The following is a 24,418-nucleotide window of genomic DNA, read 5'->3' on the forward strand; positions in this document are numbered from 1 at the left end:
GAGGGAATTCACAGAGGACTGAGCTCCAGCATCCACTCCCCACCCTCAATTGTCCATATTTCCCTTTGCCTTCTCACTTGCTCTGTTCCTCTCCCTGGCCTTGTTTCTTCACCCCACGCTCCATTTTTGCCATTTCTCAGGGTCTGTCATCCTGTCCCACATCTCCTCTTTCCCCCTTGTCTTCCTCTGGCCCTCATTCATTTGTTTCTTTCAATTAGAAGTTTCAGATTGGGGAAGACTGGTGTACAAAGGAGTCAGGGAATGGGTTTTTTTAATCTCTAAAGGAGTAGAATAACCCTTTTCTCACTCTGTCTCTTTTTGGTGACTCCAGGTGCTTATCTGAATAACTTCCCCCCAAGGAGTCAGGAACCTGTCAGTGCTTGGTATTAGCAATCCAGTTTGCTGGTACATTTAGATCTGTTCTGAAGCCCTGATTTGGCCCTGTTCTCCCGTCCTATCAGCAAGCATCAGTTTCAACTTTTCTTTGATGTTCTCTCTCATCTGTTCCTCCTTAAGCAACTTTGGGGTCAGCTTCTTTGAACTGCTTTTCTGTACTCAGCCATCCCTTCCCCAGCCCCCACTATGCCCAGCTCCTGCACGGTGCCACGCGCTCCCCTCCCCCGATCACCACTAAGTGGGCTGCAGTTCTGGCCTTTTATGGTTTAGTTTCTTATTCTCTGCGGCCAGTGCTGACAGGGCCATTGGCGTGGCTGTCCGCCAGCTGGCAGGAGCAACATGTTAAATGCCGTCCTGGGAGGGGAATGGAATGGAGGAGAACCGAGGCTTTCTGTCTGCCTCCCCCTCAAAGAGCTAAGAATAGAATTGCTCAATAAAACAGGACTCACATTGATGGATACAGCAAAGCCACATTCATTCAGAGCCCATGCACTTAGAATATTAGTTCAAAGTAAACCTGGATGAGGCTCAGATTTACCTGTGCATCTCCAGGGACATCTCTGTCTTCTCTGATGATGGTTTATTAAGCAGATGTAAAACATACATGAGATAAAATGGGAATCATTTGGTCTGCTCCAGACAGTTTTCGTGCACTCTAGAAGCATGCATTTACAGACCAGCCAGGTAAGGCCAGTTTAATACAACTCCTACTTGTTAGCAGCAAAATTCTCTTATTGTATATTCTTTAAAGGACCACTTTCTTTTCAGATCATCTCTGACTCCTATTTTTCAAATGATAATAAAAACTAGCTTTTCCCTCTGTTAGCTTAAGTGAGTGATATTTGGCTATTTTGGAGACTTATTATATTTTAAAAGGCAGCCCAGGAATTTGCAATGCCCAAAGCCTCTTCCTACACATGTGCCCCTGGTCTTGACCTGTGGGGAATGAGGGAGGAGACAGTGAGCAGCACACCCAGATGGATTCCTTAAGGTCACTCACCCAACATGAGAAAAGCAAGTCCCTTTTCGTATCTTTAAAGGAGCGAAACAGTAGAGAGAAGAACCCCAAATACCCAATAATCCCCAAATACTGAGTTTAGAGCTTGCATGACTTCCCATCTGAATGCTCAGCTCGGGCTTAAGCAAGATGCCTTCTTGAGCTCATTCTGCCTGATAGCCTGGAAAGTCCTGAGCCCCGAAGCGAGGGTCCAGTGGCTTCTTGGAATCTCCTTTTGGCTTTGCCACTGACTACTGGGTTTTTTTGGTAAGCAAAATGCCTTAGCTGCTGAAGGTCCATTTCCCAAGGGCTAGGATCATCCAGGTAGATGGCCTTTGGGGGCCCTTCCAGCAGCTCCTGAAGTCCCAGGGCAGGGACATCCAGGTGGGACTAGGCACAGCCACTGGTCATCTTCCAAGAAGCAAGCATAAAGAGACCTTGAGGGAAGTTACTCTAGTGGGAAGCTGTAGGACAGGATCCTCCATTTTCCTGGGAAATAGAACATTTGCTGAGGAGAAAATCCTGGAGCTGGTGCCATTGGAGACCCTTCTCTTAGACTCAGCTGAGTTTCCTATTCTGTTAAGCCTCCAGGGAGCCGTGGGAGAATTCAGAGGAAATGTGGAGTCTCCTTTGCCCAGAGATACCCAGGGTCTCCCTCCCAGTCTGAGCATGTCGCCGTGGAGGAGAGGCTCACAGGAGCGCCCTGTTCCAAGGACATCTGTTCTTTTATAAGGGTTTTCATCCCTCACTAGTTCAGCTGCTGCATGGGGCTCTGTAGCTAAGAAAGAAAGTATTAGGTACAGCCCACGGCTCTAAAGGCAGGTGGAGGTGTGGGAGGCCTCCAGTATGACAGGACTTCTGACTTGGGTCTTTTCTGAACTCCTTAATTTGGTAGCAAATTCCTTAAAAGTGTTGGAGTTTCACATGGAATTAAAGTCCCTCTCCCCAAATTTCGCATCTTGTGTGACAAGTCTTACATATCATATACGTCATGTATAGGTTCTCATTCTCAGCCAAGAGGCATCTATAACAGGGTGGGGTTCAAATGGCACCTCTTCTGCAACACCCATTTCTTAGTTTTCTTTTCTTGACCAAAGCAGAAAGAAAATCAGTTGGCAGAGTGCATTCATATAAGCCCACACAACTTCAAATGTGGCCAATCACATGGTTTCCGGGCAGCTTTCTCTGGGGGGAGTAGTGGGTCTGTCTTCAGTCCCTCTTTAGGCTTTTTTACTTCCTTAGCTCAGTCTTTAGAGAACTTGAACCACTTGTCTCTAAGAGAATTTAGAGTAATAAACATCTTCGCCAAAACCAGAAATGTTTCAAAAAAGGCCAATATATCTCTCAGAACAAACAGTTTTTCTAAGAGAACATATTAAACAGCCAGCGAAAGTGGTTCCGTCGCAGGAAGCCTCTGGCATGGCTGCCAGCACTGGAAAGTGGCGCTGTCACAATCCCAGAATCATTCCCAGGGCTTTGGTTACTGGGGATAGACAGTTTCTGGGCAGTGCATTCTGGGCTGGAATGTGGATCAGCAGGGCTGGGAGAGGGAACAAAAATGCATATGAATATGAGTATATATGCTCATATACACATGCAGGTTTTTCTTCTCCATATACACAGGGTCATTTGCAGGAATTCCCTTTCACCTTCCTGCCTTGCTGGGGTTGGGAGAGTAGTGGTCACGTATTTTATCTGTTTGCTTACTTGACGCTTGCAAAAACCCTAAGCGGTAGGTGCATATTAGCATCATTCTCTAAATGAGAAGGTCAGGCAAACAGACTGCTTTCAAATTTGCTGGAGTTGACCTAGCTTAAAAGCATGGTTTCAATTGCGACTTTGTGAGGCTTCGTGAACTCAAACAGCATTGGGGGAGATGAAGGGTTAATGAACACAGATATCTGTAACTAACCAACCATCTGCAAAAACTAAATCTGAAAAATAGGAGAGTTTTGCTCAGATAAGCAACTAATAAAATCAGCAAAACTCAAGAGCCTCATTAAAGTATTGGCTACCATGATTTGACTTGAAGTTGGCAGGACTACTAGTTCTGAGGCCAGGTCATCTGAATGGGAAGGCAGCGAGCCAAAAGGGCCACTTCTTATTTGTGTCCTCAGCTCATTTTCTGTCCATTAGTCAGGGATGGTATTGTGGTTTGCTTTTGAAATTATTTATATCTCAACAGTCCTCTGAGAATAAAAGAGGTAGGGTAGGAGTAATTTTTATGTATATTAAAGTTAGAAATAAACTCCTACAATCATCTTGACAGTAATGACTAGTCAAGCCAGCCACTCTTCTAAGAATTTCTCACAACCCCCTGTGATGTAAGTGCTATTGTTATTCACATTTTACATAGGAGGAAACTGAAGCACAGGGCGATCAACAGCTACTGTGTGGAGACAGATCTGTGTTCAAACCTGAATCTGTCTGATTTCAGAGCACAAACACTGTGCTTGTAGTGGGGCAGGCATTTCTCAAGACCCAGAGAAAGTGGAAGCAGACCCCTAGTTATGTCACAGGTCATTGGCCAATGGCCTGAAGGACAGACACAGACACACACACACACACGCATGTGCGCACACACACACTCATGCTGAACTCTCTCTCTCAAAACATGTTTTTGATGAAAAATAGTCCACGCCTTCTCGGCAGCTTCCTAGATCTGTTTACTCTGAGAAATATGTTTATGACTTGGGCAAAGTACAGGAAACCGTGACTTGTATGTAGACTGGAAAATCAGCCAAAAAAGGGGGAGGTACTTTTTTGGAGCAAATAGTTATACATGGGGCTTTCCGGACAGGTGGGTTTGTGCACAGCTCTAACTGTAATGTACAGATGAGGGAAAGAGACACAGGACCAGGGACTTCAGAGTGGGTTCTTTAGGCTGCATTTCCCCCATGACAGTGGTAATTCAAAATTTCTTTTCCCTGCAATTCTGGAAAGTGTGGATGATGTTGTGCTTCTTTATTCCCAGATAAGCCAGATCCCCCCGCTGGCACACCTTGTGCCTCTGACATTCGGAGCTCCTCGCTGACCCTGTCCTGGTATGGCTCCTCGTATGATGGGGGCAGTGCCGTACAGTCCTACAGCATCGAGATCTGGGACTCAGCCAACAAGACATGGAAGGAACTAGCCACATGCCGCAGCACCTCTTTCAACGTCCAGGACCTACTGCCTGACCACGAGTACAAATTCCGTGTACGTGCAATCAACGTGTATGGTACCAGTGAGCCAAGCCAGGAGTCTGAACTCACAAGAGTAGGAGAGAAACCCGAAGGTAGGCTGCCTACACTTCATCAGTACCTTCAAATAAATGTGCATGACTGACCTTGTGTACTGAGAGGGGTAAAGAGGAACTAAGGAAACATTAATGATGACTGGCAGGGTCTTTTGGGGTCTTAGTTTCTAAGACAGTGATGTTGAGCCATTCTTCAAAAGAAGTATTAATACTTAGGACATTTCAAAAGACATTGAACCAGCAATTTTGGCATGCTGCCACCAGGGGATGATGGTGTGTTAGGAGCATAGGAGCTCCAGTAGGCCTCAAGTTCCTCTTCCACCCTCCATCTCCTCTCTCCTCTTATATCCATATTTGAGTGTCTACTTGGTGTCAGACTCTTGGGATGCAAATATAAGTCATGGAGCTTAAAATCTAGGGGAACGGATGTTTGTATGGCTAACTATAATGAGAAAGGATGCATGCTATTATAGCTGGGTAAACAAAGAACCAAGGGACATAGCAGAGTACATGGAGAATTTTTCCATGGAGACCAAGGAAGGCTTCCTAGAGAAGGTGACACTTAAATCTGAGTCTTGGAAAAAGGGATAGGATTCTAAAAGGCAGAGAAGATAAGGAAAGGCACACTCTACAAGAAGAAACAGCATGAACAAAGGTACAAAGCAATGGCAGTGTGTGGCATTTTGAGATGCTTACATGTGGCCAAGGCATATATTGTGTGAAATTGAACAGGAGGAAGTAAGACTAAAAGGGCATTTTAGGTTAAGTTGTGAAGTTCATCAAAGATTCTCAGGCAGGGGATCGAGAAGTTTAGATCTGGTTTTCAGAGAACTAGGGAAAGAGCAGAGCTTTGCTATTCAGTGCAGTTGTGAAACAGCAGCCTTGGCATCCTGGGACCTTCTTGCCAATGCAGACTCCCACAGGCCCTTCAGGACCTTGATTGAAATGATCAACTCCTTAGGGGATTTGCATGCACACAAACGTTTGAGAAGCACTGGAGTGGCAGGTGGGTCAGAGGAGATGAGACTGCAGTCAGCCATACCAGATGGGCCTCTGTGATGACAGTCCGGGAGAGGGATGGGAAGGGCACAAACTTCAAGCCTCGGGAGGTAGAATTGACCATACTTGATGACTTCTTGCCTAGAGAGTTGAGGGAGAGAACTGGAAGAGTCTAAGATGACTTACAGTTCCCGGCTAGGGTAAGAGCACAAATTCAAGAGCCAGCTAGTGGTTTATCGTTATAATTCACCATGGCTAGCATGTATTGAGCACTTACTCTAAGGTTACGATTTGTCAATCACTTTATAGGCATCATTTCATCCAATCCCAATAACCCAACGAAGCAGATACTGTTATTATCCCCATTGTACAAATCGGGGAAATGAGATTTAGAGGGAGACACTAGTTGCCCAAAGTCATAGAGCTTGTAATTGGTGAGCTGATGCTTGAACTCAGAGCTGTCTGGCCTGAAACCTGTGCTTCTTTAGTTAGACTGAGGGAAGACGTCAGGCTGCCTTCCAAGTTCCTGACTTGAGTGACTTGGAGGTTATGTAACAGGGAATCTGGGAGGAGAGGGAGCTGTGGTTTCAGCCCTGCTGAGTTGAGGCATCTGAGGGACAGCGAAGGGAAAGCATCCTCAGACTGCTTGGTCTAGAGCCCAGGAGAAAGGTTTAAGCTAGTGCTGTAGACTTAGAAGTCTTCACTATTTAATTGATAATTGAAATCATGGGCATTGATAAGGTTACAGAGAGTGTGGTAGAGAAAGTCAATACCAGTACCATAAAGAAGGAGCTGGCAGTGCCTCCTAGGAGAAAGGACTGAGAAGGGAGAGAACCAAGAGGAAGCTGGAGTCTCCAAGAAACAGGGGTGGGGGAAGTTACAAAGAGGGCTTCATGAACTGCATCCAATGCTAAATAAAGATAGAGGAGATGAGGACTCACAGTGTCTTCGGATTTAGTCCTTCTGTTGGTAATGATCTTTGTGATCAAAGTTCATAGAGTTTCCATTGAGCAGAAACATGGTTGCCCTGGTTAAGGAATAAATGGAAGAAAGAGAGGCCAGAAGCATGGAGTTTTATGTGAAGAACAGGAAAAGGGCATTGTGAATTTAGGATAAGAGGCTGGGCACGGTGGCTCACGCCTGTAATCCCAGTACTTTGGGAGGCTGAGGTGGGTGGATTGCCTGAGCTTGGGAGTTCAAGACCAGCCTGGGCAACATGGCAAAACCCAATCTCTACTAAATGCACAAAAAATTAGCCAGGCATGGTGGCATGTGCCTGTGGTCCCAGCTACTCAGGAGGTTGAGGCAGGAGGATCACTTGAACCCAGGAGGCAGAGATTGCAGTGAGCCAAGATTGTACCACTGAATTCCAGTCTGGGTGACCAGTGAGACACTGTCTCTAAAAAAGAAAAAAAGAATTAAAGAATTTAGGATAAGAAAAGCTTGAGGGTAAGGAGAAGGTGGAGGGCCATCCAGGGAAGAGAGCTCTTGGAGACAGCAGAATGTAAAGTTGTGAGGCAGATGGTAGAAGAATTAAGTATAAAGGAGAAGAAAGGGAGCAAGCCTGGCATCACCAGATAGCTGGAGGCATCGTGAGTGTGGGAACTGTCATCTGATTGGATGACCCTCTTTGGTTTTGAAAAAAAATGAAAATTAGCTACAAAACAGGTATTAAAACTTTACCTTCAATTAAACAAGGGCTCCAGAAAGAAAGTTAGGGTACCATTGGAAAACATTACCAACTTCAAAATTGCACACAAGCAGCTGTGTGTGGGGCAGCCTTTACCCGCTGAACCCTGTCAATATGCATAGAGCAGTTCTCCTTGAGAGCAATGATGCAAGTCACAGAGGCATGGTGCCCGTTCCTGGGACAGCTTTCGCAGGGATCGCACCCACTAGTCACTTCCAAATGTCTGTCGGGGGACACTGAGTCACAAAACTGCCATTGCTGTCTTCTTACACACCCACACACATGCACACAGCATCCCTTTGAAATGAGCAGAGTGGGGCTGCATAGAGTGAGGGTGCGAGGGGGGCAATCAAATTCTAGTCTGTGTTGTTAGGATGTTACTTGGGGAAGTAACAGGAAGAGGAATAAGATTGCAGTGTGAAGATGCTCATTGGCTGGAAAGGAAATCGTCCAGGTCTGTGCTCTGGTGTAAAGAAGGAGAGACTGGAGAATTCCTGACTAACCCCAGGCAGCAGGACCAGAGGCCACAGGAGCTGCAAGATGTGGCCCCCAGGGGTCCAGGACAGCTGCTCCTAGGGCTGTGGGGAGAGTCTGCCCATGCCTGCCTGGGGCAAGTGGCCTTCCCTTGTTCCTGGCCGTCAGTCCTCTGAACCCTCTCTGGGCCATCAGACTCCTCTCCCCAGCTGCCACCCCTTTCAGATAAAGGGCAATGTGAAAATCACTTGAAATCCAGAGGAGGGGTCCAGTCCACCCAGGGCTTCCAGACAGGAAGCTGCTCCCCATCCCAGGCTGGCTGGATTACCATGGAGGAGGACGAAGAGGGCAGAACAGTTGGCAAGTGTTAGGCCTCAGGGCAGAGGTCTCTGGTTGGGGGGATTCCAGACAAAAGTCCTCTGTGGTCTGCTCAGACACTTATTAGTTATAAAGCTTTTTGGCCATCCTCTGCTGAAGAGGGAGATGGCCCCTAGGGAAGTGGCGTGTATGTGCATGCCTGTGTATGTGGCGGCGGGGGGGGCGGGGCAAAGAGGTGGCATCAAGTGGGAGGTCATTGCAGGTCATTTCTGTGGAGCAGGAGGGGTGGGATCATAGGAAGAAAGCAGTGCTGATGAACCCACTCTCCACAAAGCCCAGATAATGTTGGCTCTGACCTTCACCACAAACACCACAGTCACCGCCACTCCTGCCTCTTGCTCTTCTACTTCATTCTCATGCCTCATTTGCATCCCTGTTTGTACCCTAGCCCTCACCCCACATTCACTCACCCTATGTTCTGTGCCCCTCCTATGTCCCAGGCACTGCCATGGGCACTGGGGATACAGTAGGAGACAAAGGCTGGGCTCCCCATGGACCTCCAGCAGCTTCTCTATGCCAGAGCCACTCCTAAGACTAGGCTCCCTGAACTGACAGTGCACTTCCAAACCCAAGTACACAGAGCCAGCTCCTTAACACAGCCCGCTCCCTCCCAGTCCAGCCAGTCTTGAACTATGCTCCCCCTTGAATCCTGCTCTCACTCAAATCTACTCCATCCCTGCTCCTAACCCTAATTTGTTCTAGTCTGTATAACTGTTAGCAAAACAGCTGCTATGACTGAGGCTTCTTACAGAACTGGGGCATCCTTGCAACCCCCAGGACAGTTAGAGATATGAAGGCTGTGTACTGCTCCCATCCCAGGCTGCATCTATGCCCTGGCCTCAGAGGCTGTCTCCGGGACTGGGGTGCCCTCTAGTGCTCACTGGGTGTGCAACAGTCCTTGGCTATGGGAAGGGACAATTCTCTGTCCAGGGGACTGACTGGTCTTGTACCATGTGAGGGTCCCAAGCACTCAAACTGGTCTTCTCCCAAACACTACTCCAGGGTAGCAAGACTCTCATCTCTGCAGAAATATCTCAGAACCATCTTCCAAATAGCCTTCCACTTAGCTCACGGATCTCATTGTTCATTCTGAATAGATTTTTTTTTAAGTTCAGCAGCAGACTCTTCTGCTGCAATTTTAGCTCCTTCCCTAGTGGAAAGATGGAAACCAGTTCACCTTTCTCAACAACCCTTTATGCACCAAGAGCTCTGCTAATTGAGCTGTGGTCTTTCCTCTACTTCTCTCTCACTCCTCCCCTTGTGGTCATTTTGCCCCTCAAATAGAAGAGAGGCAGGACAAGAAGGGAAAGGCGGAAAGGGATGTAGCGGCCTGGATACTTTCTTTTTTTAAAGAGATAGGGTTTCACTCTGTTGCATAGGTTAGACTTGAACTCCTGGGCTCAAGCAATCCTCCTGCCTCCGCCTCCCGAATAGCTGAGACTACAGGCACTTGCCACTGCTTCCAGCTTAGCCTGGAGTCTTGATCAGAGTTTCCTGCAGCATAAAGGAACACAGTGCACTAGAAAGGGAGGCTGGAATTCCTTGAGAATGATCTTGGTCCTTCCCCCAGAGCATTAGCAGGAGAAGCAGACCAGACCTGCTGCAGACCTCCAGAGTGAGAGGTGAAGGTGAGGGGTGAGTGTGGGCTCCTAAGTGAGGCCAGAGGCTAGCTCTGCGGCTGTCTACCTGGGCTCACAGTGACAGACAGGGGCCAGCTCTAGGACTGGATGCCCCCTTCAAGGCATGTGGGGAGAGCCCCCTGCTGCCGGACCATTGGCAAGACTGACACCAGGCCAGGAAAGCTGCCCTCTCTCTCCTTTTCCTTCTCACTCTGCTGCTCAGAATACACTGGTCTCCATGCCACACTGGGAAAATGTGGCACAGGAACAAGAAATAAAGGATGCCTCAACAGGTGAACCACTGTATCAGACAGCAACACCACGGGTCAAGACAGGGGCCCCCTGACTGTAAATAGGATGATTCCGTGTCAAAGACCTGGTCCAGTAACCAGCATCCACCGTGTTCCATCACTCGTTGACTCCAATCTTTCTGCTTCTTTCAAAAGCCTATTTAAAATATCATCACTGAACTAACCTAAATGTCTATTGAACCTACTTATTATTCTAATGGTACCTCTCATGTGTGAGTTCCACATCCCTCCAGCCTTCCTCCTATGTGAGGTAGAACACTAAATGGTTCCCCCAAGGTGCAGTAGACATGAGGTGATGCAAAGTCCAAAACTCTCATCTCACGCTTGGTGATTGTGTGATTTTCTTTAAAATTGTGTCCACCTTCGACTTCTTTCCCAATCACAGAGGCCTCACCTTTTCTGATTGTCTTAAGATATAGCCCTTCCCTTCAGTGGCCTTGCATGCCGCCTCCAGCTCCATGCAAGGCCACTGAAGGCAGCGTTATATCTTAAAACAATCAGAAAAGGTGAGGCCTCTGTGATTGGGAAAGAGACTGCTACAGCCATAGCTCCGGGGCAGGTGCCCATGGTGCTCTGCACAGCTACTCGGTACTAACCCGTTTGGGGCTGGTGCACACTCTGCCCTGTGACAGCGTCTGATGGCCCGAGGAGTAGATTGAGGACCTGCTTTCTCTGGCTCGGGTTTTAACTGTATACTTTAGGGTTCGCCAGCCTAAAAGTAGAGTGATGAGATTTTCCTGAATGCTGACTCCGTTCCTGGCTTCTATTGCATTGCTCTCAGGTCATCCTTTCCACCTGTGAATTGGACAATGCCATTCTTAACCTCCAACATGTGGATTTAGGAATATTGATCAGTAAGGCCACATCCTGACAGTAACTATGAAACCCACCTCTGATTCTGCAGCTAGACTCTATCTGGAAGTCCCTGTCTATCTCAGCCTTTATTTTCCCATGGCAATTTCCCTTCTGTGATAAAATATACTTCACAATCCCACTCACATTTAGTTTTAGTTTAAAAAAAAATACTAAGCTTTGTCAGCAGCATGTTAAAAATTCTAAACAAATCAGTGTCTCCTCCTGGTCACGTGCTCACGAACTCTTTCAAAGGTCTTTTTCAGCCAGAGGCAGCTCTCCCTTTTGGAAGCATGTCACCTTTCCTCCCATTATTTGTCCAGCTTCTTGCTGTCTGTTCTGCCCTCAGCCTGGTAGAGAGGCTGTCTGTCCACGGTGCCCACTGCACCTTCTCCCCACCCCACATGCAGCTGTCACTGGCACAGAGCTTGCAGGGCACTCCAGGACTCAGCTGCTCACTCACCCTGCTCCGGGCAGCATCTGACCCACACCCCTGACCCCATGCTTGGGCTTCCCTCCTCACTTCAGCCTTGACCTCAGGGCCTTCAGCAAACCACACTTTCCCCCCAAGTCTTATTCACTCTTACACACACTCTCGCAATCACACTACCACAGTTCCAACACACACCATCCCCCCTACACACAGAGTCACACTACCATAGTCCCCCCCACCATCTCATACACTCTCACACTCAGTCACACTACCATAGTCCCCCCCCACCATCTCATACACTCTCACACTCAGTCACACTACCATAGTCCCCCCCACCATCTCATACACTCTCACACTTAGTCACACTACCATAGTCCCACACACACACCATCGCGCACACAACACACACTACCATAGTCCCACCACGCCATCCCCCCCAACAGTCACACTACCATAGTCCCACACACCCCATCCCACACACTCACACAGTCACACTACCATAGTCCCCCCCACACGCCATCCCCCCCACACAGTCACACTACCATAGTCCCCCCCACCATCTCATACACTCTCACACTCAGTCACACTACCATAGTCCCACACACACACCATCGCACACTCACACACTACCATAGTCCCACCACGCCATCCCCCCCAACAGTCACACTACCATAGTCCCCCCCACCATCTCATACACTCTCACACTCAGTCACACTACCATAGTCCCCCCCACCATCTCATACACTCTCACACTCAGTCACACTACCATAGTCCCCCCCACCATCTCATACACTCTCACACTCAGTCACACTACCATAGTCCCCCCACCATCTCATACACTCTCACACTCAGTCACACTACCATAGTCCCACACACACACCATCGCACACTCAACACACACTACCATAGTCCCACCACGCCATCCCCCCAACAGTCACACTACCATAGTCCCCCCCACCATCTCATACACTCTCACACTCAGTCACACTACCATAGTCCCCCCCACCATCTCATACACTCTCACACTCAGTCACACTACCATAGTCCCCCCCACCATCTCATACACTCTCACAGTCACACTACCATAGTCCCCCCCACCATCTCATACACTCTCACACTCAGTCACACTACCATAGTCCCCCCACCATCTCATACACTCTCACACTCAGTCACACTACCATAGTCCCACACACACACCATCGCACACTCAACACACACTACCATAGTCCCACCACGCCATCCCCCCAACAGTCACACTACCATAGTCCCACACACCCCATCCCACACACTCACACAGTCACACTACCATAGTCCCCCCACACGCCATCCCCCCCACACAGTCACACTACCATAGTCCCCCCCACCATCTCATACACTCTCACACTCAGTCACACTACCATAGTCCCCCACACACATCACACACACAGTCACACTGCCACAGTTTTACACACACATCATTCCACACTCACACTCACACATTCCCACACACTTGCAGGCTCCCACTCCCACACTATCCCACACACACTTTCACACAACACTCCTACACTATCCCACACACTCACACTCACACCCATGCACTCATACACACACTGTCCCACACTATCTCACACATTGACACTCACATATCCTCATGCCTTCACATTCATGAGCCCACACTCTTACACATTCCCACACTAGGTCACACTGTCCCATACATGCAAACACTCCCACAATTTCATACTATTTTCACACACACTTGTGCACCCATGCTCACACTCACACTCCTACACTATCTCACATACATTTACACTCACACTGGTGCATGCACACTAACTCATAAGCCCACACTCACACATGCCCATCCACACACAATCATACACACCCACACTCTCACACTTTAAAAATCCTTTTCCTCTCTCTATGCTTTCTCTCCCATATTTGTTCTGCTTCCTCAGGAAACCTCCTGTTCATTGTCCAGCTGTCAGCCGGGACGCAGCCCATATGTTGGCTGAGGAGCCACTGTCTAAGACACAGCCCACGATGAAGCGTGGCATCCAGAGCTAGCCAGGGCCAGAAACATTAGGTGCAAACCTTCCTCTTACAGATGGGGAAACCAAGGCCTAGGAAGGGAAAGGCGCTCAGCCAAGGTCAGGAAGCCAGGGTGGCCCAATTGTCAACACACAAACCCACATCAAGGCAAAGGAAGGCCTGGAGCTCTGAAGGGTTGTGCTCTGCTGGACACCTGCCTGTTCCTGGGACCCCCACCTGTTCACTAGCCCCCGTTCACTCCTGACACAGCCATGGGAGCAGCTGGCATGACTGTCCCTCCCCACCCCGCCTCACGAATACTTGTTGGTTTCATTTGTGTGACATCACTCACCCCCTCGTTGTATTCCATCGTTTCCTCTAAGACACAACTCAAAGGCTATTTCTTCCAAGAATAATTGCTCTCATTTACAATTGCCCCATTTGGTGTCACCCTCCTCTGTTGTGTATTCAGTTTGAACCATGGTGTTATGTGCGTGATCGTGGTACACTTTGTAAATTGATACTGCATGTATATATGTTTTTGTCTCTTGAACTAAATTATAAGCTACAAGAGAGAGTGTGCCTTCTGTGTACTCTATTTTGGATGCCCACAATAACTGGCAAGATACTTGGTCCACTGCTGGGATGCCGTCAGTAACGTTCAAAGAATGGCTATAAGGATTTGACACTAGAAGCAATTATAAGTTGCTGATTTTTGAGCCAGGGCAGAAAGAGACTGTCACAGATGTCTGCAGGTTCTGAAACCCAGGAGGGGTTGGATGAGATGTGGAGAAGGGTACAGCTGGGACCATGAGGCTAGAGAGGATGGGCCAGAGGGGAGACCTGGTGGAGAGGAGGAGCTGAGCAGAGAGAGGAGGCTGGCACCTGGGCCCTGTTTGCTGCATGGACTGACCAGCCCTAAGGGATGCCCAGGGCTCTGGGCCTGGTAGTCTTCCGCCTGGGGAGGCTGAGGCCTGGCGATGTCCCCAGCACATTTTGCTCTCAGTGGGCCTTCAGTACTAATCACCTGTGTCCTCTCTGTCCTTCCTTGTGTTACCCCCAGAGCCGAAGGATGAAGTGGAAGTGTCAGACGATGGTGAGTGCAGCCCTCTGTCCTCAGGTCTGGTTCTCGGGGTGGAGTGGGCTGAGTGGGGCATCTGAGGCTCACACTGACCCTGACCTGTGCCCCACAGATGAGAAGGAGCCTGAGGTTGATTACCGGACGGTGACAGTCAATACCGAACAAAAAGTATCTGACTTCTATGACATTGAAGAGAGATTAGGATCGTAAGTGGAGCGGGAAGTTGCCTCCGGGCTCCCAGGGTGAGGGTGGTGCAGGTCCCACACTTAGGTTCAGAGCTTCATCTTCCTGTTGCTTCCTGGGCTCTGCCTCCTCCCCAGACTGAGAGTCCTGCAGAATCCGGAGGCCTGACCCACGAACACATCACTCGCCCAGGACTCACTGCAGAGTTGCCCAGGCAGCCCTGCACTGTCCTAGCCCTGCAAAAGCTGTGAGGAAGTTCTTCCTTTTCTGTGCCTCTGTTCACAGCACAGGACTAAAATCAGACACAGGGAGGGGAACAACACTCACTGGGGCCTGTCGAGGGAGGGAGCTGGGGTGGGTGAGAACTTTAGGGAAAAGAGCTAATGCATGCTGAGCTTAATACCTAGGTGATGGGCTGTTAGGTGCAGCAAACCACCGTGGCACACGTTTACCCATGTACCAAACATACACATCCTGCACATGTTCCCTGGAACTTAAAAATATTAAATAAAATAATTTTAAAAAACAAAATAAAATGAGACTGGCACGGTGGCTCACGCCTGTAATCCCAGCCCTTTGGGAGGCCAAGGCAGGCAGATCACCTGAGGTCAGAAGTTTGAGACCAGCCTGGCCAACATGGTGAAACCCCATCTCTATTAATAATACAAAAATTAGCCAGGCGTGGGTTAGCCTGTAATCCCAGCTATTCGGGAGGCTGAGGCAGGAGAATCACTTAAACCTGGGAGACAGAAGTTGCAGTGAGCCAAGATCGTGCCATTGCACTCCAGCCTGAGCAACAAGAGCAAAACTCCATCTCAACAAAAATAAATAAAAATAAAATAAGAGGACTGCATTAGATTATCTTTGGTATCCTTTCCATTTGATCCACAGAAGTCAGGGGAACCTGGTGAGTGCTTGCTCTTCAGCGGTGCCTGCTTGAGTGTTCCATTAAAGTGGACAGCAGTCAAGCTCCCTTCATAAACTTGGCCACATGGCTTACTCTGGCTTCTGCCTCGGGTGTGGAGGATAGAGTGGGCTCAGACCCCAACCCCGAGCCAAGCTGTTCATCTCCCCCTAACTCTGTCTCTGGAGGAATGGAAGAGGTGGGAGAGAAAGAAGTGGGACTCCACTTGTATTTTCCAGCAGTTTCTGGGAAATGAAGGAGTGACACAAACCGGGTGACAGTGCCATAAAGGAGTCAAAGAGGAGCACCACTCTCCCCTCTCCCAGCAGTGGGAAGCAGGACCCTGCCTGGGTCATCACCAGGGCATTGGTACTAGGGAGTGGAAGGAAGGCAGGCAACTGCTCAGTAATTCTCTGCACTTGGGAAGGGCTGTCTCCACCCATCTTCATGGGTCCCACAGCAGGGAGGGGAAGAGATGCCATTAGCCAAGATTGAGAGTAGGTTTGTCAGCATTACAAATGTGCTTCAAAGGCCAGGTGTGGTGGCTTACCCTTATAGTCTCAGTACTTTGGGAGGCCAAAGTGGGAGGATTACTTGAGGCCAGGAGTTGAAGACCAGCCTGGGCAACAGCCACACCCCATCTCTACCCAAAAAAAAAAAAAAAAAAAAAAAAAAAATGTTTAAAGGTAAGAAAAAACAAATGTGCCTCATTACTCTAGAGCAGTAGGCTGGGCCTTTCATAAAGGCTGATATCTTAGATTTTATGGGTGATATGCCTTTGTCACAACTACTCAGCTCTGCCACTGTAGCACAAAAGCTGCCATAGACAACATGCAAACAGCCAGCCAGGGCTGTGCTCCAGTAACACCTTACTTATTAAAGGAGGTGGGCTAGATCTGTCCACGGGCCAGAATTTGCCAACCCCAAGTTAGCAGAAAGCTTGGCTAAATGTGGCTTTTCTCTCCTCCCCCTTTCATTTACAGTGGGAAATTTGGACAGGTCTTTCGACTTGTAGAAAAGAAAACTCGAAAAGTCTGGGCAGGGAAATTCTTCAAAGCATATTCAGCAAAAGAGAAAGAGAATATCCGACAGGAGATCAGCATTATGAACTGCCTCCACCACCCCAAGCTGGTCCAGTGTGTGGATGCCTTCGAAGAAAAGGCCAACATAGTCATGGTCCTGGAGATGTGAGTGGCCCACTGCCAGCGGTCTGAGCACCGCAGGGAGCCCCCAATGTGTCTTCCCTACTGTTCTCCCCTAGCCACCTCTGCCCTGAGATGGAAAGCACTGCAGACAGGAGTGTGATATGCAAGATACTCACCAGCCATACAGCCAGGCCTGACCCAACAGAGCCAGAAGGTCTGTGCGGAGTGCTGGCCCTGACCCCCAGCCCAGCTGCAGCCCTGTGCTTATTTCCATGACAAACCAGTAGATCTTTGAGGACTCTGGCACCTTTCATGCCTTCATCTCCCCGTGAAAGGACCATAGCTATCCCTAGGCTCCTTGGTTTCATTCAGGGGCATTCTTACCTGCAGGTGGTTTAGAATCAAAGGGGAGGGACATGGCAGCTTCCTGACTTCCTGTGAAAGATAAGAAGGTCCCTGGCTGGGGGCTTGAAATCCAGGATGGAAGCTTCACTCTGGTCGTCAGTCCCCTCGGGTGTCTCTGCATGTCCCTGGTCTACTGTTGTTTGTACTCTTTTTGACTTCTCACTCTCCAAAGAGTGGTGCTTTCTCTGTGGGGTTGTACAACAGCAGGGGGATGGATCAGATGACCTCCAGCCAAGGCTTTCCCAGAATCCACTGTTTCTCCAGCACGCAAATCCTCCACCTCCCTCACCTCTGAGCTGCTGGTGCATGTGTGTATACACACACACACACACACACACACACACACACACACACACAGTCAGCATGTACAGTGGCATCAGTAAGCCAGGCGTCCCCTACAGCATCTGCATTCTTAACAGTTTCCTTTTTCATCTGAATTTTTAGAATATATGATACAATCACCTCAAAAAGTATTAGGAAATACACAGTGAAAAGTCTAATTTCCACCATGATTTCTGTCTGCTCTTTCCAAAATGCCACCACCACAAACAGGCAGTTTTATTGACTTTTATCTGTATCCTTCTAAAGTTTCTTTATGAAAATATAAGTGTACACACACACACACACACACACACACACCCCTGGAGAAATAGAAGTGGGAGAGAAAGGCTGGAGTGCACTGGTGCCATTGCTCACTGCAATCTCCACCTCCCAGTTCAAGCCATCCTCCCACCTCACTACAGGCTCACACTACCTCGCCCAGCTAATTTTTGTATTTCTTTACAGATGAGGTTTCACCATGTTGCCCAGGCTGGTCTTGAACTCCTGAGCTCATGCAATCCATCTGCCTCAGCCTCCCAAAGTGCCGGGATTATAGGTGTGAGCCACCACACTCAGCCTACTTTGCTTTTTCAGCAAACTGCTATGGGTATTAGTCCCATATCAGTACCTAGTGAGCTTCCTCATTCTTACAGCTCTGTGGGGTTCTGTTGCACAGAAAATCACAATTTATTTAAGCAGCCTTCTTTTGGTAAGAGGTTCTTTAGAGATATTGTAAAATTGCTTTCAGCATCCTTGCATTGCTCATCCCGAACTTTGAGGGTCTCTGTCCTTCGGTAAGGGCTCTATCAGCAACTTGGAATTCTTTCCTGGGAAAGTTGAGGCCAGTAAGACATCCCCAAACTTCAATTATGAGTAGAATATTAGTCTTTTCTCTCTAGTGATGCCATTAACATTCTGGCATACAAGTATTTCCTTTCAGTGTGTGTTCCTTAGGAAAGGCAATAGTAGTTATGAGTGTGAACTTGAGTCAGATGAACCTTGCTTCCAATCCCAGCTCTGCTTCTAACTTGTTATTTGACGTGGACTAAGTTATTCTATTGTACCAATCCTTAGTTTTATTATCCATAAATGTAGCTATGATGTCCACCTCATGAACGCTGTGGGATTCAGTGCAATAATGCACATAAGGCACAGTGCTCTATAATGGGGAGGTATTGTTGGTAGTATGATACATTGACGTTTTTTGTATCCTGGTTTTTTCCACTTAAAAGTGCTTTTTGAGCATTTAACTTCCAACAACGTGTTGTGGAACAAATCCTCCCTAGTATTCAGGAAGCCTGGCTTCGATTTCTGCTGCTACTGAGTCATGACTTTGCAATTGTCAAATCCTACCAGCACAAAGAGGTACTTGGATGAGAACAGTCAATCTCAAGATGCTAATTTTGATTATAAAATTCTACAATTGCGTGGAACCATAAAAGATGCAGTGAAGAATCTCCATTCATACTTTATAATCTACATTCAGCCCAAAATTCAGACGTTCCTCCCCATCTTCAGGAAATACGTAGCCCTCATCTGTGGCCTCATTCTTTATACCCTTACAGTAGCCCTGTGGGAAGCCTCTTTTCCATTTATTCTAGAACAGGTTGCTTAGTCCAGGCAGTGTGGGCATGTGAGGACGTGTGGAGAAATGTCTCATCTTTAGAAGTTAAACCTTGAGCAAGTTCTTGAGAGGGTGCAGGGAGGGCAGGAGTCAGCAGGGCCTGGGGAAGGCTGGGCAGCAGCATCAGTGGGCAGAATACCATACTTAGCTTGGAATTGGGAGTTGGCAAGCTGGATGGAAAAAGCAAAGAGAAAACTTAAGAAGGCTTCAGCTGGTCTGGCTTTCATCCCTCCACCCCATGCCTCCCCCGTGGACAGCAGCAGGTCTTCCATGCCCAGATGCCAGAAGATTTGCCTGCACTTGGGACCTTCGCCAGGTCACCAAGAGTAGGAACTTGGTAAGAACTCGGTCAACCAGAGAAAAAGGGAACAGGTTCATACTCCATCTGTACATCCCTTCCACTTTAAACACTCCGAGACTTGATCACTGAGAAGAGAAAGCGTAATTTTCACCAGTGCAATTTGCTATCCTTGTTGGCTGGAGAAGCTGAGATTAAGAGAGGATGATGCCTGGGATGGAAAAACAGAAATGTATTCCAGGCTCTCAGCCTTAGGTCCAGTTGCCTCAGATCTAGTGAGAAATAGTAATGAATGTGTCTTCAGCCTTTCTGACTTCTGATTACTGGACAAGCCCCCACCATGGAGCAGTTGGTCTGACAGCAGTTCCTTCAGCCCCCTGGCCTAGCTGGGCTTGTCCTTTTGGAAGTGCTTGGGACATTCCAGGTGGAAGTGGGACCCTGAGCATTGAAGACGATGTGAAGTTTAAGCTGTGTCATTCATGGCTCATCTCATGTTTGTGCTACTATTAGCAAAATCTATCAAAGAACATTCCAGCTGGCTTCCATAGGGCAAGGAGCAGAGGGTCTCAAGTCCACTGATAGCACCATTCCTCTGGCTTCCTATGAGGGCTAGCCAAGGTCTGGGGTCTGGGGGATAAATCTGATTCCTTAGGATAGGGATCACTTATTTATTTAGTCATTTAGTCATTCACTCACTCACCATTAATTTATTAAGCCTAATCTTGGCCCTTGGCATTTTCCTATGTCTGTGGGTGGCAGTTTCTGTCTATCAAACCAGTATTTTCCACCCGTAGCACTGAGCATTTTGAAAAGAAACCCACAGAACCATTAATCCTGCCTGTTTAACCCCTTCCATCTTAAAAAGTTGAACCATAGGAACAGTTTTCAAAATATATTAAATTTGTCTGAATAGGATTGAACCTATTTGAATTTATATTGAATAGGTTTCCTCCAGAAATGCAGCAGGAATTATCTCCATGGCTCAGATTCCCACCACTCATTGCCTCAGACATTCCCAAGGGCATTAAAAACAGTGCTTGCTTGCTTTTTCAGAATATTTAAAATTTAAATGTAAACATTTTGGAGCACCTTGTCTGTGCCAAATCAGTCAGAGGCAAATAAGAGTCTAGAGATAAGCCTGCCCATCTGCAGACATGTTCAGAACTTCAAGGCAAAGCCAACTTGATACAGAAAGTGCAGAGACAAGGCTGTGGACGTTAAGGCCATGGACACCCAGGGAGGGAAAGATCATTCCATGTGGGGAGATGGGGAGTGACTTTTTCAGAGGGCGTGAATTTCAGCTGGCCTCCCAGGAATGGTAGTTGAGTTGAGTAAGCCAGTATTTCTCAAACTTGTCTGATCATAAGGATGACCTGGAGTAATTATTATAAATAAATATTCTCGGCTTTCTCCCAAGACTTTCTAAATCAAAATCTCCAGAGGAAGAGCTTGAGAATTTGTATTTTTAATAAGAGCCTCAAGTGATTCTTTACATAGAAAATTCATCATTAATATTGAGCATTGACTGTGTGCCAGATACTTCCAAGCACTTTACCTGCGATGACTCATTTAGTCTTTGGAGCAACTCTGTGAGGTGGGGCTGTTTCTAATCTGCATCTTACAGATGAGGAAAATGAAGCACTGAGATGTTAAGAACTGTCTGAGACCAAAGAATGTACATTAGAGTTTGACTTGGAGCCTTGGTAGAGAGCAATAGAACTGGAGGGCATAAGGACAAGAGCACCACCTGTTGGCCATGTGGGGACCTTCTTCTCAAATGGGTTTTAAAGTGTCCCTCCAGCTGTCACTGGCACAGTACTCAGCCCTTCAAGAAGTGAGTGTGTGTGTCACGAGGCAGAGGCTGTGGTATGCTGGGCCCTACAGTGCATCCCTGTCTCTCTCCTGCAGGGGTCAGTGACAAGATCCACCTAGCCTACCATACCTTATCAAACGACAATATGTGTTGAGGACCTAGTGGGTGTTAGGCATATTTTACAAAGGCTTCTGCATTCCTCAGAACTCTATGAGGCAGGGATAGATAAGGAAACTGGGGCTCAGAAAGGTTAAGCAACTTGTCCAATGTCACACAGCTTATAAAAAAGGCAGCAGCAGGATTCAAATTCAGCTCCTTTCCTCTTCGTGAGGACTCTGTAGGAGAGGAAATACCCTTGCAAGAGGACAGGCTCAGAACCCACCTGGCCTTGTTCAACTGGTGAACCCACAGGCCACTGTAGTAACATGAGCTTATGCCTGGGTGACACAGAGAGACCCTGTCTCTACAAAACATTAAAAAATTAGCCAGGTGCAGTGGCACATACCTGTAGTCTTAGCTGCTTGGGAGTCTGTGGCCAGAGGATCGCTTGAGCCCAGGAGTTCAAAGTTATGTTAAGCTATGATCACACAACTGCACTCACTCCTGGGTGACAGACCAAGACCCTGTCTCAAAAGAGAAAGCAAAGGAAAAGGAAGAGAAAGGGAAAGGGAAAAGGGAAGGGGAAGGGGAGGGAAGGAAGGAAGGAAGATAGGTTGGTTGGTTATAGGCCAGGCATGATAGCTTATGCCTGTAAATACCAGCACTTTGGAACGTAGGAAGCTTATAGGCGACACATGATGGCTTATGCCTATAATCCCAGCACTTTGGGAGGCTGAGGTGGGATAATCACTAGAGGCCAGGAGTTCCAGACCAGCCTGGGCAACACAATGAGAACCTTGTCTCTGCCAAAAAAAAAAATTCTTTTTGAAAAAGAAAAGCAAGCTTATTGATATCTAGGTGCTACATAAATTACCATGGAGATGCTTTAAACTTGCTAAGCAAAGACCAATAAAGGTGTGTCAGAGGGTTGGGACAGGGGAACAGAGAGGATTTGTGCAACTCAGGTGAGGGGGGCACGCATTTGCACTGCAGGGCAATATGCTGACAGCTGAGGCCCCTGGGTAGCCCCTAGCAGAGGATGCATGCCTGTGGCTGCAGAACCAAATTGGCTAGACATAGCCAGGATCCAAAACCTATCCAGGCAGAAAGGCTTACACAGCTGGGGCCAGCAAGGGGTCCAGGGGAGACTAGTTAATTACGACTGCAGGGAGTAAACCAATACTATAGGCCTAGCCAGAGTAAGCAAATCTATCACAGCTGTAGGCATAATGGGTTACAGCCAACTAATTTTAGAAATTTTCCTGAGGCTCATTATTGAAGATTGAAGATATTTTTTTGTTCCTGGCTATGCAAAACAAATGCTTGTGGGAACTGTGAGTATTTTGAACTTGAGTTGCCTGTGACTGAAAGACACAGCTAGGGTACAAAAATGTTCCCTTAGGCATTTGTGGTCATTTGAGGGAAAGAGATTGTTTAGAGGTCACTCTTCTTGCTAAGAAGAACGTGTCTGTTCACACCCACCTCTGAAACTGCCTGGCATAGATGCTTCCCTGAATCCCCAGAAGCTTAGAGGGTCTAGGGGAGGGTTTCACAATGGAAAACCATGAGGCCCTGACCCTTCTCCCCTGATGGAGGGCAGGGATTCAGGAAGTGCCCATTACCCCCATTCCCTGGGCTTTGCTACCAGTTTCTCCCACCCCCAACCTACCCTGACAGACTCCCTGCCAGCCCGGCCTCCATGAGCTTGTGGCCTGACCGCCCCGTGCTCCTGTTCCCACAGCGTGTCAGGGGGTGAGCTGTTTGAGCGCATCATTGACGAGGACTTCGAGCTGACGGAGCGCGAGTGCATCAAGTACATGCGGCAGATCTCGGAGGGGGTGGAGTACATCCACAAGCAGGGCATCGTGCACCTGGACCTCAAGCCCGAGAATATCATGTGTGTCAACAAGACAGGCACCAGGATCAAGCTCATTGACTTTGGTCTGGCCAGGAGACTGGGTAAACCTCATCTGCCTCTCCCACAGACGCCAGCATGTATTGCAGTGGGTGTTTGTGTTCCACACACTGGGTGTAAGAGGAAATGTGCAGTATTGGGGTTAAATCCGAGACCATGAAGATGTCTCAGGTTCAAATCCTGCCCCTAGCATATACTGGATGTGACAGTTAGCCTCAAATTCCCCATCAGAAAAGTGGGATGATAGTAGAACCTAACTCACAGATTTGTTAGGAGGACCAAATGTGTTAATAGAGGTAAAGGGATGGGAAGAATGCCTTGCACATCGTAAGACCACTTAGGTGTTAGCTGTGTACGTGATGATGATTATCCCCTTTTGTTTTTCACTCTGGTAACTTTAGCAGCGAAAGTCATTTTGGTGATGATGGCTCTGCACATCTGCATCGTATTGTACAGTTTCTGGAGCACTTTCACATAAAAATTCATCCCTGTAATTCTCACTATGAGGTGGGCAGGGTAAATTTTATGAGCCCCAACTTGCAGACTAGGAAACAAAGGTTCACCATAGCTTTGCCCAGGAGGTCTCACTGTGAGCCAGGGGATGTGCTGGGGTTGGAACAAGGACTCCAGACCTTGCTCAGGGTGCTCTGCCGCACCTCTGTGACTCTTATGCTAACCAAGAGAGAAGTCACGGGGGAGACGGTCAGGGTCTCAAGGCCAGCCCTGAAAGCACTTCGGTAGGTGCCAGCCTGCCTCTGCAGCCCTTTGGTGCCCCAGTGATTGAGGAAACAGCTTCATCCTCCCTTCTCAGCTACTGCCCTGCTAGCAAGGAGCCCTCAGCCTAGGGTGAGCTGACTTTATTTCACCACCCTGCAGGGAGTAGAAAGGAGGGGCCAAGTGAATGCCACCTAATAACTGTCTCCCAGGACGCTCAATGCTGGCTGAGGATGTGTTGGTCATAAAGAGGAAAGGGGCGAGGGGGCAAGGTTCCGATAGACCATAACTGGTCTGGTGGTCAGTGCAGTCAGGTGAGAAACACACCCTGACACTGGGCACGTGTGCCTGCTCTGCTCACTACTGTTAACAGGACGGGGTAGGGGCAGCGGCTGCCATACAGGGCCTGCCTTTGAACCCAGTGAACACCAATAAATTAAATGAAAAGAGAGACCGCTGGCCTCAGGAGTCAGCAGTGTCAGAGCCCAAGGAACACAATGTCCAGGTTCCCCTGGTGAGGGA

At 48.1% G+C, this 24,418-nt stretch overlaps 1 protein-coding gene and 1 long non-coding RNA gene across 21 annotated transcripts in view; one reads left to right on the top strand and one right to left on the bottom strand.

Annotated features, from left to right (window-relative positions):
* The window catches only part of MYLK (myosin light chain kinase), a 283,432-nt gene that overhangs the window by 232,469 nt on the left and 26,545 nt on the right, over positions 1 to 24,418 (top strand). For all 14 annotated transcript variants that reach the window (XM_078351929.1, XM_008982318.5, XM_078351931.1 and 11 more), the window contains 5 exons: positions 4,368 to 4,670; positions 14,458 to 14,490; positions 14,588 to 14,681; positions 16,546 to 16,749; positions 23,009 to 23,226. In XM_078351929.1, coding sequence (XP_078208055.1) covers positions 4,368 to 4,670; positions 14,458 to 14,490; positions 14,588 to 14,681; positions 16,546 to 16,749; positions 23,009 to 23,226 — 852 coding nt within the window. The remainder of the gene's footprint in view (positions 1 to 4,367; positions 4,671 to 14,457; positions 14,491 to 14,587; positions 14,682 to 16,545; positions 16,750 to 23,008; positions 23,227 to 24,418) is intronic.
* Positions 1 to 24,418, bottom strand: part of LOC103788363 (uncharacterized) — a 90,680-nt gene that overhangs the window by 17,637 nt on the left and 48,625 nt on the right. For 5 of the 7 annotated variants that reach the window (XR_013527587.1, XR_013527585.1, XR_008476876.2 and 2 more), the window contains 2 exons: positions 21,674 to 21,791; positions 17,092 to 19,227 (listed from right to left, as the gene is read on the bottom strand). This is a non-coding gene — a long non-coding RNA (uncharacterized LOC103788363). The remainder of the gene's footprint in view (positions 1 to 17,091; positions 19,228 to 21,673; positions 21,792 to 24,418) is intronic. The other 2 variants (XR_013527589.1, XR_013527586.1) reach the window with 2 other exon arrangements.

The sequence above is a fragment of the Callithrix jacchus genome, chromosome 15 (genome assembly GCF_049354715.1).
Source record: "Callithrix jacchus isolate 240 chromosome 15, calJac240_pri, whole genome shotgun sequence".
Taxonomy (NCBI): Eukaryota; Metazoa; Chordata; class Mammalia; order Primates; family Cebidae; genus Callithrix; species Callithrix jacchus.